Source organism: Sylvia atricapilla, chromosome 20 (assembly GCF_009819655.1).
Source record: "Sylvia atricapilla isolate bSylAtr1 chromosome 20, bSylAtr1.pri, whole genome shotgun sequence".
Classification (NCBI taxonomy): Eukaryota; Metazoa; Chordata; class Aves; order Passeriformes; family Sylviidae; genus Sylvia; species Sylvia atricapilla.
This window is the reverse complement of record NC_089159.1, coordinates 2798289-2815110: the sequence shown is the minus strand read 5'-3', so window position 1 is coordinate 2815110 and position 16822 is coordinate 2798289. Positions and strand designations below refer to the sequence as shown.

Genomic DNA, 16822 nt, shown 5'->3' with positions numbered 1-16822 from the left:
AGTCTGTCCTTGCTGCTCTCTGAAAAAGGAACAGACTATGCAGGGAACACAAGGGCTATGTCATATGCACGTGCACCAACAGCTCCTGCTTTCAGCCAAACTTTGGGGAAAAAAGCAAACCAGCCAAACAAATATTCCTATACTTCAGGGAGCAGCAGCCAGTCCACCTTTCTGCCATGTGCTGGCTGTGCAGCAGGGGGATAAGTGCCAGGACCAGACATGGCTATCCAAGCACCCCACTAGCTGAGACATTTGTCTTCATGCAGGAGGGCCCACGGCCAAACTTCTGCTGGTTCATCTCAGTATCAGACAGGAAAAAAGCTTTCTGTGCACAGTTCCCTGTGTTATTTGCTGAATAAAACTCTTCCTCATTTAGCAGACCAAAGCCCAAGAAACAGCCAATGGAACAAACAAGGTTCTGTGCAATTATAATCCCCACCTCACCACCAGGGAATTAAAGCCAAGAATTAGGCTGTAGCCATCCCCTCTCAGCACAATGAATGCTTAAGCAGGTTACAGCTTTGCACTGTGGATGTTTTCTGGGGAGAAGAAATAACAACTTCTTTACTAGCCCAACTCGCTGCTCTCAGTGGAACAAGCCTAGGGATTATTTTTTGACAAAACAGTTAAGAATGATTACTGTGTGTTGGTATGCTTTAAGTGTTGACCTCAAGGACTGATGAAAGTGCTGGTATTTCTTCAGCCTGCCCTTTGCCCAGCAGTGGTATTTGTGATGTGCAGTAGGAACGGCCTGGCTAACATGAAAGATGGCAGCTAGCAGGACAACCTTCTCATTGTTGCTCCAGCAAAAACTCATACAGGTGCTTGAGAAAGGAAGGTTCTCATTTTCCACACAGAAAAACCTGTCTTTCAGAGACTTACACTGAGTTTGTTAGGCACTGCAAGAAAAAAAGTTACCTGGAAAGAAAAAGGAAGCAGTTTACTGTTGGATGTGCTATCTGAACTGCTCATCAAAGGTGCAGATTTACCCTGTAATTCCTGAGCTGAATTTGGCACTTCACTACTCAGGACAAGAGGCAGCTGATGCACTCAAGGCAGACATAATTGGTGCTGTTCTGCAAAGAGGTGGGAGGCTGCAACTCAGAGATTTTGATTCTGCTTAAGCCCATGTGCTGATTACAGGCTATACAATGGAAAAGTGAACTTTCTCTTGCTGAGACATTTCTAGCTAGACTGTGACTTCTCTAGACTATGAAACACTTACACCACACTGAATCGAAGAGCAGAGATAGAACTGCACACAGGGCTAACCCTGAGACGAAGCTTTGGATGTGGTGGTGACAATTCAGAAAGAAGAACACGGGCTGGACACAAACCCAAATGATATGGGGGCTATGATAGGAGAGTTAGCAGGATGTGGTGCACACAGGGCTCACCAGCAGGTCATCACTTACAAGGGAAAGCACAGAAAAGGTGATGAAGCCAGCGGCTCTGTGACACTACTACCCAGGCTGGGTTCTGCACCTGGCTTCCACACCACGCTGTAGCAGGGGACAGCCTTAGCACACTCCCTCCTTCCCATGCACTGCCTGGAAGTTGATCTTTTCTCCTGCAAAGCCTTGCTTTAGCATCCCAACTGCACATGGTGTGTTTGAAAAAACCAGGGATGTTCTATGCCCAAACCACAGCCACAGGAAGGCACATGGGCACTGAGACTTTCAGCACTAAGTCTGGGTGGCAGAGAGAGCCAAGGTAACAGAAGATCCAAACAGAGAGCACTGCTGCTTTGAACTGCAGCAGCACTGCCTGGTTCACAGAGATAACCTGGGCACCAGGGGGACATGCAGCTTCCTGAGGACAGTGGCCATTCCAGACCTGGGATTTGCTCTGAGCACAGCAAATGGTGCACAGTGCAACAGTCCCTCAGTATGGATGAGCAAGCCCAGTGCTTCAGCTCACCTTTGTTTCAAGCTAGTGTAATTTCCAGAGAGATAAACAGCAGAGTGGCTGCTGGAGACTGTACAGAGGTGGTTGCAATTCAGTTTGTCACCAGTGACTGAATTGAAAAATCTGCATCATGCCAACTGAGGAGAGAAACGAGTGCCATGGATGTCAGGCACAGATGATGCTGGAGATGAGCATGCCCCTGGGCATATCCCACCTGCAGCTTCAGTGACACACACTTCCTCCTAAGAATGAGAATCTCTGGGCTTGTCGCTCTGCCACGTGCTGTGCCCCTTGGAAAATAACCCAGAAACTTTCTCCTCCTTTAGTGAGCCTTTGCTTAAAATGAAGCTCTTAGAGGGAGGCTCTGCATCCTACTATTATGGCAAAACCAAATTAGAATTATTTTCCACAGTTGACACTGATAACAAAAAAGCTGATACTACCAATAGTAGCAAAATTCTTGTGCATATGCGCCTTAAAAAATACAAGAAAGGACACTCTGGCAGTAGAACCCTATGTCACCTCTTCTGGGATCAAAAGTACATGGCACAAACTTTCAATCAAACTTCAAAACTCCCAAATTATAAACAGATACAGCTGTAAAGATCCATTCAGCATTCTCAGCCTAGAGATTAATTTACTAAAATCTTCAGGTACCACTGTACTGGTCTAAAATGTAGCTTGTTCTATCACATATTTGTGAGTCTTCAGCAAGGCTACTGATCATAAAACTCTGTACTTAATAAAGATGGCCTACTTTCAAATTTTCTCCTTGTGGTTTGGATATCACAGTGTCACAAGAATGTTCTCAACCGTTAAATCCTATTCAAGAATGAAATCTTCTTTTTTCATATTTTAATGAATTTTCTCTGACCTCAAAATGTATAGACTTCCAATTCCAAACACAGAAAGAATGACTGAACAAAATTAATAATAGCTGCACAACAGTTCCTCATTTCCCCACCTCAAATCCACTGTTACAAACAAAACCTCCACACATGATAAAGGTTATTACAGACTATTTCCATCTACAAAGCCAAACCATTCTCGACATCAGCACTTGCACAATGCTAACCATCTGCAGCTCTCAAGCACATACCAACCACCTTCTGTGACACACAACTCCACCTTTGACCTTTCAGCCACCCCAGGCAAGGATGGAAACATCTTAGTTTCCATCACACTTCGCACAGGGAGAGCTGGGTGTAAGAAAGGAGGATAAATCACAGCTTACAGCGAGGAGCCAAAGGAGCTGAACCACAATCCACAGCATTGTGCTGCCTGTAGTGAGGATACAAACTATTCATCTTCAAGTGTTCCTCTCAAAGATAGAGGTTGACAGAAGCTGGAAATGCAAGATGTGGTGTACTTATGGAGGCTTGGGGACACAAGCCAACTCATTTTAATGCAATCGTATGCAGATGGTTTTGCTTTTTCAAACCTGCTTAAACTACTCTTTAAGATTTGTGTGTGATCCTCTCCCAGCATTCAAATATATTCATATTCCATGTCTGAAATGCCTTGTACAGCATGGCAGCAGAGACAGTGTGCTTATGTGATCAAAGCACCTTTCAGAGCTGTACTACCAGCACTGACAACCTGCTTCACAGACAGTTTGGTTTACAGTCTCACTGAGGTGACATGCTTTCCTCGTCCACCCTCAAGCTGGATACCAAAGTGGCACATGCGCACACTCACCTAGGAAGCCCTCTTCATCCACTATGATGGTGTAGTCCTCAGGGGTTTCTGTGAGGCTGAAGAACTTGCACCTGGCAAAGGCAAACAGCAGGAGAACACGATTAGCACCTGGACTGAGCAGAGCTTTGTCTTCCACCTAAAAAAGGAAGACCTTTCCCATCTAGGCTGTGCTGAAGGAAGAAGTCACAGTCTGATGTTTATGGAGAGGCCTGAGGCATTAACAGACCTGGATTTTATTTCTGGCCAGTTCATATTGTGTGACCCATATTCCCTGCTGCCTGCCTATGCACAATGAAGCTGGTAAAACCCTTTATTATTTTTATTACTTAGTTCTTAGTTGCTTTTCTTAATTACCATATCCCTTAAGGCTTCCCATCACATCCAGGATCTGCTGTGTTGCACTGACACAGAGCAAAAACCTTTGCTCACTGACTGCTCCCTCCAGCACCCACCAAAATCATTCCCATGGTTCATACATGCACCTTTTTGCCCACTGAAGTTTCTTGCCTCATCAAGGTTTGACATCTAACCACTCAACCAAGCCCCAGTATCTTTTCTTGCTCCTTCAGAGGCTTTTGCCACCAGCAGACAGCATCCCAATCTCCTGTGCTGGTCTCCTCCCCTCCCTGGGGTGCTCCTGGTGAAGAGGAGTGGTAGCAGCCACCAGGCCAATGGCCACCAGGCTGAGCTCTCCCCCTGCCCCATCCCCTGTGGCCTCTGTTCTGCTCCATCTTCTGACATCACAGGCCATGTGCAGCACCCCCAGCTTGTTCACCATTTAACACAATGTCACCTCTAACAGGAGATACAAATCTAATGTGACATGGGATTCTTCCACTGCAGACACACAAACAAAAAAAGCTTCAGCCTTAAGGCTTAACACATATATAGTTGAAAAGGTTGTGGTTTTTTCCCCTGACATACCAACATATGTACATCAACATCTACTGAAAAAAACCCCAGCTTTTATCTAGCTCATCCCCAGTAATGGCAGGAAGGTTGGTGTGACATTTTGCAAGCTCATGTTCACCTTCAGCAGAGCATCAGCACACTGCTGGCCAGCATCCTCAACACCCATACGGCTCCTGGCCCCTCCAGGAGAATGCCAGAGCACAGGGACTGATTGTGTTTGTTACCTAAGAGCAGGAGAAATTTTTCCCTCTAAACTGGGTGCAACAGGATGAGCATGTGTCTCTAAAAACCAAAAAGCAGGATTTCACAGTTATATTACAATACTCTCAAATTTATCTGAGACAACGTACAGAAAATATTTTAAATACTGGAAAAAGAGAGATTGTTTTCAATGCCCCCAAATTTCACAGCATCTTCACAGTGTAATTTCTGCATGAAGCACAGTTCAGCAGGATTCAAGAACCAGGGACTACCAGGGCTTCTCAGCACTGCTGAGCATCTGTGCCTAAAAGTCTTCAAGACTTCTGAAAGTCTGGAACCCCAAATTGGTGGCTTGAGACATCAAAAAGTGAAAGAAACTTCATAAAGAATCGGGCTGGTTTCAGCATTCTTTTGACTGGCTGAAAAGAACAAACATAGCAGCTATCCCTTCCAAAAGCAACAGGGAGAACAATGAGATGGATGCTGCCCTCCACATCACCTCATCAGAAAACTGAGAGGAAACAACACACAGTTCAATTAGTGGTCTGCCATGTAACCAACAGGATTTCATGTACATGGAAAGTATTAGACAACCTGCCTTTAGAGACCTGTCTTGTTTTCCTGGAAGCATCCATCACAACAATCAAGCCTAACACTCCCTCCCAGCACAGACATATCATTATAAAATACAGACGTGGCCCCACCACAACAGAAACCACAACTTAATTATTTTGTGTCATTGGTAATAGCTGCTGTGACAGTCACATTTACCAACTCAATTCTCTCCAGGAATAGTGCCAAAAGATGCAGAAAATAGCAGCAGCTCAATTTTTTACTGTCACTTCTAAACTGCATGAGGTTGCTACCAGTGCAAGGGGTAATACAAGCTGGGCAAAAAGAACTTCTGGGATGCTGCTTCAGGTGGGTTCCAGGAGGCAGAAGCATTTGTTACAGTGGATGAATTCCTGAGAGAAGTCACTGAAATGAAACTCTTTCCTACTACTGCCTGACCAAGTCACATGCATGCTGACTAGGGAGGAACTAGAGGTCCTAAAGGAGAAAACATTAATATTAAAACCCTAACCTTTCCTGATCTGCAATGGCATTTATGGAAGATTTTTTTACTAGAACAGTAATATGTGTCTGTATGCATACAATGACCCCAGCAGAAGAACAAGGATTGTGACAAATGCCAGATTTTGGGCACACATCTAAATATGCTGATATTTAAGGGATATGAGATCCCATAACTGCTGCCTCAGAACTCATGTCAAAACCTCTTATCTTCCATATACCATCTCAAAGCCCAATCCCCAACTCAGAGCAGTTCTGTAAAAGGTCAGGACCACAGAGCCATCTGAATTTAAAAGTGAAGTCTTTCACCAGCACAGAGAAGACCAGTGGTTCTTGTGGTACATATTCACTTAGTTCAAGCCAATGATGCATTCTTTTCCCAGAGGAAATCTAAATATGAAAAACTGTTGTGTGACAGGAAAAAGGAACTCAATGTCATCTCTCTCTCCCACAATACACTACACATGCCTCTTCCATTCAAGTTATTTCAATAATTTCTATTTCCTCTTAAACCAGTCTTCGATAAGCTGAATGCCAACAGCATCTTCTATTATCACACTGAAGCCAAGAAAGGAAAAGAATTGCCCTTTAATAATTTTGAGACATCAGGCAAACAGTATCTCTCTCTGAGTACATGTGGAAACCCTATATGTAGGAAGACAGTATTTTTAGTTTCCTATTAGCCAAACTTTGGATGGATTATTCTGGATTTCTGCCTTCTCAATGTTTAAGCACATTTCCACTTCAGCACTGCTGCTGACTATGACTGCCTGGCAACATATGCCTTTTTCTGGCAACGCCACAAATGTAGACCAATCTATTATTAGATTAGATCTTTGAAAACGCAAAGCTTACACTGTGTATGGAAGAAATCCTCAAGCTTGCACAGAGCAGGGAAGTGCCTATGGAATGCAGCAACAGCATCATTTCAGTCTGCAAACAGTACTCCAGTCCTGGGAGAAATGAGCAGGAAAGTGGAGTGGTTGGCTGTGCTTGCAGGTCAACACCAGAAGTGTCTCCTCCAGACATCTGATATTCTAGGTCTGCTGAGATCACCAGAGTGGTAATACTGGATGAATGGGACTTCTGTTTGTCCTGGGTCACACACAGAGCACAAGTTTCTGGGAATACTGCTGAGGGTCATTTGAAAGTTCAGTACAGACAACTGTCTTTAAGGAAGACCACAAGTCTCACCTTCTTATTTATAAAGAAACTGCTTAATTAATTGTTATCTCAGCAGGGTAAGTGTTGCAAAACTGTTTACCCTATGGAAAAGATTCGTTCCAGAAGCATGTGGGCAGCTGGTCTCCCCACATGTAAGAAACTATGGCCAAATGCCATTCAAGGCAGTCAAATACAAAGCCTGGAAGTAATACAGAAGTTTGCAAAGAAGCAGTTAAACTGAATAGAAATTTAGAAGCAGCAGCAAGTTCATCTGTGTGAATATGAAAGACATAATTTGTTGGGATTTCTTCCAGGCTGTCATCTCATTTCAGATGAGGGATTTGTATGCTTCACTCTGTGTTATCATGACATGTCAGACTGTACCACGTTCCTCAGCACGTGTGACTGCCTGAACACTTCACCTAACACGTGCTCTGGGGCACAGGGCTGCCTCTCACACCTCACAGGCACTACAAATGCTGCCACTGGAGCTTTGGGTGTGCCACAACAGAGCCCACCTTCCTCTCTGGCAGGTGAGTTGCACACTATAGTGCCAGTCTTTTCCCATCTTGGAAAACTCATTTCTATCATCTGAGTAAGTAGAGAACACAATAAGGCAGGAGACAAGGCTGAAGGAAGGGAGAAATAGGAATAAATAAATACAGTCAATTAGATACTACTTTCTCAAATAGCATTTGAACTTTCTAGATTCATCATGAGCAAAAAATTCAGGTGTCAGACTGCTGATGGAACTAGCTGCATTTGTGCTGAAAAGCACTAACTACTGGAAACAGGAGCAGAGGAGAATTACCAAGTCATTCATCTTCTGTTATTCTCACAAACTTTGGGAACTGTTGCTTAATACTGCCTGTGATGTACTAGTTTAGCTTCCTGTCATCACACAGTAATTCTCAACTCAAATTTATCAGCATATGGGTGAACATGGATGGAGTGATCTGTCTTTATCTCGACTCTATGGAAAACCCCAGCATGTTTGTTTGTAGGGAAATAGCCTTGAAGTCACTGTCAGTTTCTCACTGGAAATAATTTTCTATTTTTCTTACAAAAATAAATTTGGCAACTTCAGGTTCTGTGAGAATAATCATTAGCTGATTTTGCCTACCTGCCTATTAGTCAAAATCACTAGGCTGCTCTGGTAAGGGCAGCTAAGTGGCTAAGTTAGCTAAGTGAAGAGGCTAAGTGAAAAGCTAAGTGCCTTAGTGAAAGCCACAGCTACCCTTGCACCTTAGGATTTGTTGGTGCACTGCCAGCTACCACTGTAGCCATAAGCTTGGAGGGTTGGGGCACCCACTCTTCACCTCAGAGCATCCAGGTGGATATTCAGCACTGAAGGGCATCTGGCTGATGGAGCACTGGGCACCTCTTTGGGGTCAGTATGGGTTATTAGAGCAAAAACCTTTTTACAGAGAACAGGGCAAACTGAGCACAGCTCAGTATCTCTTGACATTAAAAAAAGCTTTAAGTGGCTTCCCATCCGCATTGAAGAAACTGACCTTGCAGAATCAGTGGAGCCAAGGTGCTGCAGTGCCCTCCTGGCTCAGGAGCCCCACATGCAGCAATGCCAGTCACATGGTGTGGGACCAGCTCAGACACCCAACTCTTCCCAAGTCGGCAGTCATGCTGCACTGCCCCTTTTTACCAAATGGTGGTAAACGACTCATCCTCTTAGCCCAGAGCACTTGGGAGAGAACAGAAAACTGCTCACAAGGCCTCTCCGCAAGCTCTTCTCTGAGAACATCAACGCTGTATTTAAAAGCTTTTTTCCATCCTTCTCCTCCTCCAGAAGAATTTTATTAGGAACAAATAAATGTGAGAGGGGATGAAGAGGCCTGAAGTGTGAACAGTGTCACAGCCCTCAGACCCAATAGACTGGAGAGCTGTCTGTAATAGAACTATCCAAAAGATAAAGTAACCTTAGATAACACGTTCCTCCAGTCACTACAGCCAGCCACGTGAGGACAGCTGCAGGACAGGCTGTCATTGCTAAGCCAGAACCCTGCAAGTGGTTCTGTGCCCAGCCTCTGTGGGATGGGAGCGCCTTTGTCCCAGCGCTAAGGCAGCAGCACAGCTCTGGGGTTACAGGATGCAGTTCCCATGGCTGCAGGCGCTGCCCTGGGCCAGCAGGGGAGGTCACAGCCACTGCTGCTGACCCAAGCCGACAGGGCAGGTAGGAAAGCTCTCTTTCTTCTAGGTAAATCCATAAACTACATCAGGAATTATTTCAGTCTGCTAAAATAGATTGCAACGTCTTTGGATTTACAAAGTGGACAGTGAAGCAAGACTCCTATCCACTTAAAAAACCCAACAGACTGCTAACAAAAATCACCTCTGTCCAAAATTGCCAGAGTTCCACTGTTAGCTCCAGAAACTCAGATGGAAAGCCTTGCTCCATTCTGGTGCTCCTGGCCAGCCTATGACTCAGCTTCCATTTGTGATACAGATCTAAACCATCCCTGCTGAGAAGCATGGGGATATAAAACAAAAACAAACCTCATCATATTCACATTTATTGTGCTAATGAGAATTAAATTAGCATCTCAGGCACTTTGCTGATGTTTTATTGCTGTTGTTCCTCCAGGATTTTTTTTTTAAGCAACATATCAGAAACAGCAGTGTCCTGATTGGTGCAGTATCATCCCAGGACAAGCACAGAGCAATAGCAAAAACCTCTAAATCCCTTAATTTTATCAAAAATTATAAAAATAATTTTCAAGAAACTACATCTGATGCATTGTACAGAGCTGCCTGGACTAATTTCCTTCCCAGAGGATAACTGTAAAAGTGCACACCACTTCTTAAAGTCCTTTAATCTGTTGCTTTTGGTTTGATGCCCATCCCCCCAGCATCTTTAACAACATTGTTTACAGATTTATCATTGTTAATGTCAAGAAAGCAATTTTTCAAATCTCCAGAGGGTCAACAAGTGTTTACATCGAAATGGCAAGAGCTCTTTGCTTTGGGAGAGAATGCTGTAATCAAATCTCTGAAGGGGAAGTTGGAGCAGTAAATGAAAAAGAGGCTTAGTTTGTGTGCAATGGCCAAGAGTATTCATTTATTATCTAATGATTAACTAATTGATCCAGACACACCTTTGCCTCTTCTCTCTTTGCTCTCCCTGTCTACCAGCACTCTTGGAGGCCCCTGTATTGTAAATCAACTTACTCATACACGAGATTCAAAACCAATTCTTTCCATTTGAACAAGCCCATCACTTATTTAAGCAGAAGGTAACTGTGCTTTAAAAACTTTGTCTCTACAGCAGTAACTATATCCCCTGATGACTGTCAGAGTTGAACTAATTTTCAGCACAAGAGAGAGGTGGAGTACAACACTGCATTTTCCTTAACCACAAAATTCTTTTCTACAACCCAAAATCTGAACTGAGAAACACGTTACAGATGTGGGTGTGGGTCCCAAAGGTTTACAGCTGAAAATGAAGTATGATTTAATGTACAACAAAGGCTTGTGAACACATCATCCCACCTGGATCCCGAAGGATTACCCTGTCAGAACAATGCAAACACTGAGAAAAAGATTAAGTCCTGTTTCCTTTGCCCCTACAAATCAGGCATTATACTATCACTCCTTTAATGCCCACTGCTGCAGAATATTGACTTTTAAATCCTACCAACAGTACAACACAACTGAGTTTTCATCAAATGTAATGCTGCTGTACATCCAAACTCATATATTTGGGGTTCATAGCAGCTATTATTGTGATCAGCCAAAACCCAGTGATTATTTTGTGGACAGCAACGAAAAACACAGACTGCTGAGCATATGCTTTTTATTTCAAAGATGTGAGAAACCCATGCTCAATGCACTGGGGGTAAGAGGTTCTTACAATATTGCTCCAAGACACAAAAGATGGAGGAAGAAACAGAAAATCTGTCGTGGAATAGAATGAACTTGTTTCCCTACAGGAACCATAAATACAATTTCCCCAGCATGGGACATAATAGTTCTCCTCCAAATTTCTAAAATATATTGCCAGTGCTCAGTGTAGAATGTTAGATGCACAAGAAATGTTTGCAGCTTCAATGCAGGCAGTAATTGAGAACATGTGTGCTGGGGAAATTAAAGGAGGGGGAGATTCAGCACGCCATACTCCATCAGAATGGCAAGGCAGGAGAAACACGTTTCAGGCCTTATCATTTTCAAAGAACTTCCATTTGCAAGAAGATCCAACATCCCACATCAATCTGAGGAGGAATGGCTGCATGTTAACCCCAAATTTAATGCACATTAACAACTGAAGAGCCTGAATAAAAAATTAAAAAACAGAGTTTCACTAACTTTCCTTTAAGTTCAGAGAGAAGCTTTAGCTTCTTGTATGACTTAGAACACCTTTACAGCAAAAGCAACCTCTGTTCTCATTCTCCTAGGCTCTGCTTTCGGGTCTTGCTCAAGATGGATACTACCCAGCCCAGTGATGTTTAGTACTTCTGCATATTCTAGCTCATATTATGTACAAAATAGTGTTGTAAATGTGCCTGTACCCAGATTTCCATAAACCTCTAGTTAAACAAATCTACAATTCTCAGAGGCACCAAAAGGAAGCTTCATTTGCTTCCATTGCTAATGAAGTAAAGGGAAGCTCCTCTTGAGCCATTTGTTTCTTTCTGGATGAAGATCCCTATACACACAAACAAGGCAGAAAATGCATCTCAAGAATTTTAAGGTTTTTAAAGTCACTCAATGCTGACTATCCACAAAGTTTCAGCCTTGAAAATAAATGGCACTATTTTTAACAATGCTCTTCCAAAACACTCTTGCTAAATTGTTCTCTTCACACTGCAAAGGAAAAGCCCACAGTAAAGGCAGAAGCATAAAACTTCTTCCCAGGCCTATCAGACCCAAGGAAAACATGAGAGATTATTCAGCAAGTCAGCACTCCATGGCTCAGATGGAATCTTGCACTTTTGGAATATTGTTCCTAAAATCCAGCTGCCAAATCAAAAGCCAGAGCTCCTGCAGAAGTATATATGTCATAAATGATAATGCAGAGTGGGTCAGTGTTGGGGTCAAAACCAGTGTCCTGGCCAGCACCAGCCCACGGATGTTTCTTGTTGCTCCCCCACTCTGCAGGAACACACCAGTCACTCAACAGGACTAAGCTTTGCTGGGTCAGGCTCACATCCCTGCAGGACCACCAGGGTGACATGTCACATAAACTCAAAAGCAGCTCAGATCAGATCAGGGCCTCAAATCAATGCTCCAAAAGTCTCCAGAGTTTCCCATTCCCTGGCCCTATACCGACATTTGGGAAATGTTTGCTGGCTGATGTAAGTGGCTGCAGTGCCTTTATGTTTGGCTTTTGATCCTTTCAGAGTTTCAGCAGAAGAACTCTCGTGCTGTCTGTGCAGCACCCAGCCCAATGAAGTGTAGACATTCCTAGAGAGCAAATCACACAGAAGTGTGCTGTAGGAACATGCTCTGTAAGGCTGTTCAGTTTGCTTGGTGAGGAGAGAACAGCTGTTTAGAACCAAGGATTTATAAACTCAATTTCCACCAAGCAGCCGGGTGAGTGCATAATAAGATGGCAGGTGAAATACAAAGTCACTAAATGGAAATTAATGCATACAGAGGTAAAATAATTTGGGTTCTGAATGAAGAACGACAAGCTCTAAATGAGCCATTACCAGTCAGGAAGAAGATGGTGACATCTTCATGGCTGTTCTCCAAAAGGGTCAAGGCTTTCAGAGATGCTGAGAGAACTGAGATAAAATCAGGCAGGGAGCTAAGACCAACTCATTATCCAAAGCAAAATATTCAGCACATCCCCAGGTGCCAAATACTTCATGATCAACCATCTCAAGCCACCAAACAGGCTGGAATTCAGTTGGAAGAAACAGAGAAGGTGTCAGTGGTCATCCAAGGTGTGGAAAACTAAGCAGATGAGAACTGTCCAGCTGCTGGATTATGGGAGAAATTATTATGGCCAAGATGGTTAAAGAATAATTCACTGTTTCACAATGTGAGAAAATGGGGCACACAATTAGTTGGTCTGATAACACAAAGTTTTCCATTTAAAAACCAACGTGACTGTGCAGCTCCTGAGAGGGATGGCCAGCTAATAGCACAGAAGCCAATGTGCACAGGGAAGAGACAGGTACAAGCAAGAATTAGAACATCTTAAAGATCCTTTCCAACTCAAACCATTCTAGGGTTCTAAGATGAGTTCACCAGTGAACACGGTGTCTCTGATAGTATCTTCCCTTTAGGACATCCCTTGCTCCAGGGTATGTACACTTGTTCTACATCCCTGAGCAGCCCAGTCAGTGCTTGGGAGTCATGGTGCTGGGAAAGATGGCTCTTGGCTTTGACCAACCTTGTATTCCAAAGGACAGCACAGCTCAAAGCACAGGTAAGACAAGAAAATACAGCATGAAATAAAAACCTGTGGGTCTCAAACCTTTTTTTTCCCCCTTGGATGTTTTATTACTGCAGGGAGTACCTGTGCAATCTGACAACCTCTGACACCTCCTGCTGTTCAGGTAACTGGCCTCAGGGTCAAGGAGCCCCAAACACACACAGTCACAGAGCAAAGCTCTCTCAATTGTCATTTCACCTTCTTGGGCCTTTTAGGAATGGATCCTAGAGGCACTTTTCATACTGAGCTGCCACTTGGGGAAGAATGTGTCAGTCCCTTGCCATGGTGGGGAAGAGAGAATTAGCAGCACTAACATGAGCTGGTTGTCTGGCCAAGAGGCTGCTACCTCAGATACAACCACAGAGAATTCCATACTTCAGATCCTGATTCCCATATTCATACCTCCGAGCCCATATATCAAGGATGGGTAAATGAGAGTGAGCTTAGAGCTAGGAAAAGCCTGTTATCATCACACATCCTCTTCTGGCATAGCTATCAGAGTTATTAAACCAAAGTTTTTTCAAACAAGATGCTGGGATTTAGGAGTTCTCCTTTTGTTTGTTTCTCTTATTTTTGTAGCTAAGAGACAATAACAACTGGGCACATAGGAGAGACAAAAGAAGTTGCCAAGCTCAGGGGAGGAGGGCACCTGGCTGCACTCTTGCCTGGGGGGTTTTGTTCTTCAGAGAGACTGGGGGAATTGGGCTGGGGAAAAAGGGTCTGGGGGCGCTGCTGGCTCTTGTTCTCTCTGCATTCACCGGGGAGACGGGCTGCGGCCGCTGTGGGGAGAGTTCCCCACCACTGCGGGCTTCTGTCTTCTCCCTTTTTTCTGCCCCGAGTGCAGCTCTGCTCATCAGAGCAGCCACTGACCCGGGACCTTGTGAACACCCACCTCACCAAACAAAGCCCTTTCCCCATCCGCTGGGTGCCTCGGGGCAAACCCCGGGATCCCCGAGGCCCTTCCCGCTCCCCGGAGCCTCTCCGGGCCCCGTTCGGGAGCCGCCCGGCGCCCACACGGGTTCGTGCCGCGGCCCGCGCCCGCCGAGGCAGCGCACGGCTCCGGCCGCAGCCGCCGAGCTCCCGCCGCCCGCGGCTCGCCGCCCCGGGCCCGCCCGCCCCGCCGCTCCCGCCGCCGCCCCGAGGTTCCGCTGCCGCCCGCGGCGGCCCCTCAGCCCGGCCGCCATCGCCGCGCGCGGCCCGAGCCCGCCCACAGCGCCCCCTGCGGCCGCGGGGGAACCATGGCACGGGCCGTGGCCGCCGGGAGCCGCCAGCGCCCCTGCCGGCCGCGCCCGGCACTGCACACAGGGACACGGGCAGCGCCGGGGTTCCGCTGGCCGGGGTTGGGTTGCGCCTCGTGCTGGGGGGTTTTGTGTTGTTACTGTTGTTTTTGGTTTTGTTTGGGGTTTTTGTTTGTTTTTATTTCTTGTTGCTGCCAGTGGTGTTGTTTACTTTGTTATAAACCTACTTACTAGTAAAGGATTGTTACTCCTTTTCCTATATCTCTGCCTGAAAGCCCCTTAATTTCAAAGTTGTGTTAATTTGGAGGGAAGAGTGTCATATTCTCCATTCCAAGGGAAGTTCCCGCCTTCCTTAGCAGAGACCTGTCTTTCAAACCAAGACACAGGATGAACTGTGCTGGGGAAGGGATGACAGAACTGTATCAGGAAAAAAGTCAGAATTGCAGTAACAGCTTACAGTTCCAGCTACCAGAAATCAGTACTAGCTGTCATCTAAGTCAAACTAAACAGCACCTAAATGGCAGTGGTCAGCTTATGTCAGCTAAAGCTCTGGGGAAAAGGCCATAATGCGAGCACAAACCTTATTAGATAGCAAAGAATCACAGGATGAACCAGGTTGGAAAAGACCTTTGGGATCACCAAGTCCAAAGAGGCATTCCAAGTCTATGGAAGCAATCCAATGCATTTATAATGCTCGGACAACCTTTCCACAAGCAGAGGTAGCATGAAACTAAGTTCGAAGTGAGACCCTGAGGGAACAGACAACATCTATTTCCACTCATCTTCAACTGGATAGGTGTTTTGGAAGTTAAAGGAAATGCCATGCCACTGGCAGATTTTAATACTTTAACTAGCAGTTTTTCCCTTGCCTTATGCTCTGTTCTTTAAAGCATAAATGAATCTAATGCAGCTCCATTTAAAATACCACTTCTCATGAAATTCTAATCCCCATTTAATTTTATGTCTTCCTGCTTTACCACAGAGAAGAGGAGAATGAGAAAAGGGAAGAAGAGATGCTTCAGTAACCAACAGAGTCCCTAAACACATTCTCTGGAAACAGCCAAACACTGAAAAATGACCAAACCTTATGAAGGCCCAGCAGGCTGTAAAAGCATGTACTTACTCATGTCCTGTCCTCACCAAGTGCTGTGCAGGCTGAGTATTAAAATAGATTGAGAAAACTAAAGCAACAAAATAACAGCTGTCAAAGATTTACAGAAAATTAAAATTGTGAAATCAATAGCTAAGATTAAAAAAACAAAAACAACCTAGAACAAAACTACACAATCATCTTCTTGTAAAGGTTTGAGGAAGAACAAATACTCTCAGAACAATGTAAGGCTGTATCATCAAAAGGTACCTCCAAAGTATGAGAACTGAATGGGTAATGGTCTGGGATCTTCCTCTGTGTGCAGCTGTGTTGAGGTCCACCAAAAGCAAATAAGAGTAATGCTGGGCAATGCCAACATCCCATCCTTCTATGCCTGGAAATGCTCTGACTTAATTTTTCCTTCCAACCAGCAAGGGGGCAAGTAGACACAACAGAAAATATGCTGTCAGATGTTGCTTTTAATTTTCATCAATAAAGAAGTTGAAACTATCCAGATGACTAAACTAGATGACTCAAGCAAGGGAAGATAAGATACTTCCAGACACGTCTAGTGCTGTGACACCTGCGTTGCTCATGTCACACTGCCTGGGCTGCAAAGTTCCAAAGGAGATGTTCCCCTGCTGTGTGTGGAAAAATGCAACCAGCTCAGGCACCCAAGAGCTCAAGCATTCAGCATCAACAGTGTCCAGCTTGGAAAGAAAACAAGTCAAAACTTCAGTAACTGAGTCTATAATGTAAAAGGTTCTTCTGTCACCTCAGTTCTGCACTTTTTAACTGAATTACTTTAGCTATATAGGATTTCAGCATAACAGACCCGTGTAAAATGCAAGAATCTATAGATCTAAGGGAAAACACTGCCTTGTGAACTGAGGGATATGCTTAAAGTATGTCAACAATCTGTTTCCACTGAAATCAGGATTTGAAACACTCTTTACAGCTACAGACCAGGGATCTCATTCATTGCCTGTATGAGTCCTTTGTGTCATTGTTATTTCAAAATCCATCAAAGCATGATCATAGGGAAAAAGCTTATTTACTGATTCATCTGGGTGAATACTCTAAATTTTGTTTAATGGTTCATAGAGACTCCAGTGAAAAGTTTGTTTTACTGACAAACCACAA

General features: G+C 44.5%; 1 protein-coding gene across 1 annotated transcript in view; it reads right to left on the bottom strand.

Moving 5' to 3' along the window:
• Positions 1–16822, bottom strand: part of CASTOR2 (cytosolic arginine sensor for mTORC1 subunit 2) — a 117438-nt gene that overhangs the window by 49866 nt on the left and 50750 nt on the right. Inside the window, exon 2 of the mRNA XM_066333142.1 lies at positions 3607–3677. Within this exon, the coding sequence (XP_066189239.1) occupies positions 3607–3677 (71 nt within the window). The remainder of the gene's footprint in view (positions 1–3606; positions 3678–16822) is intronic.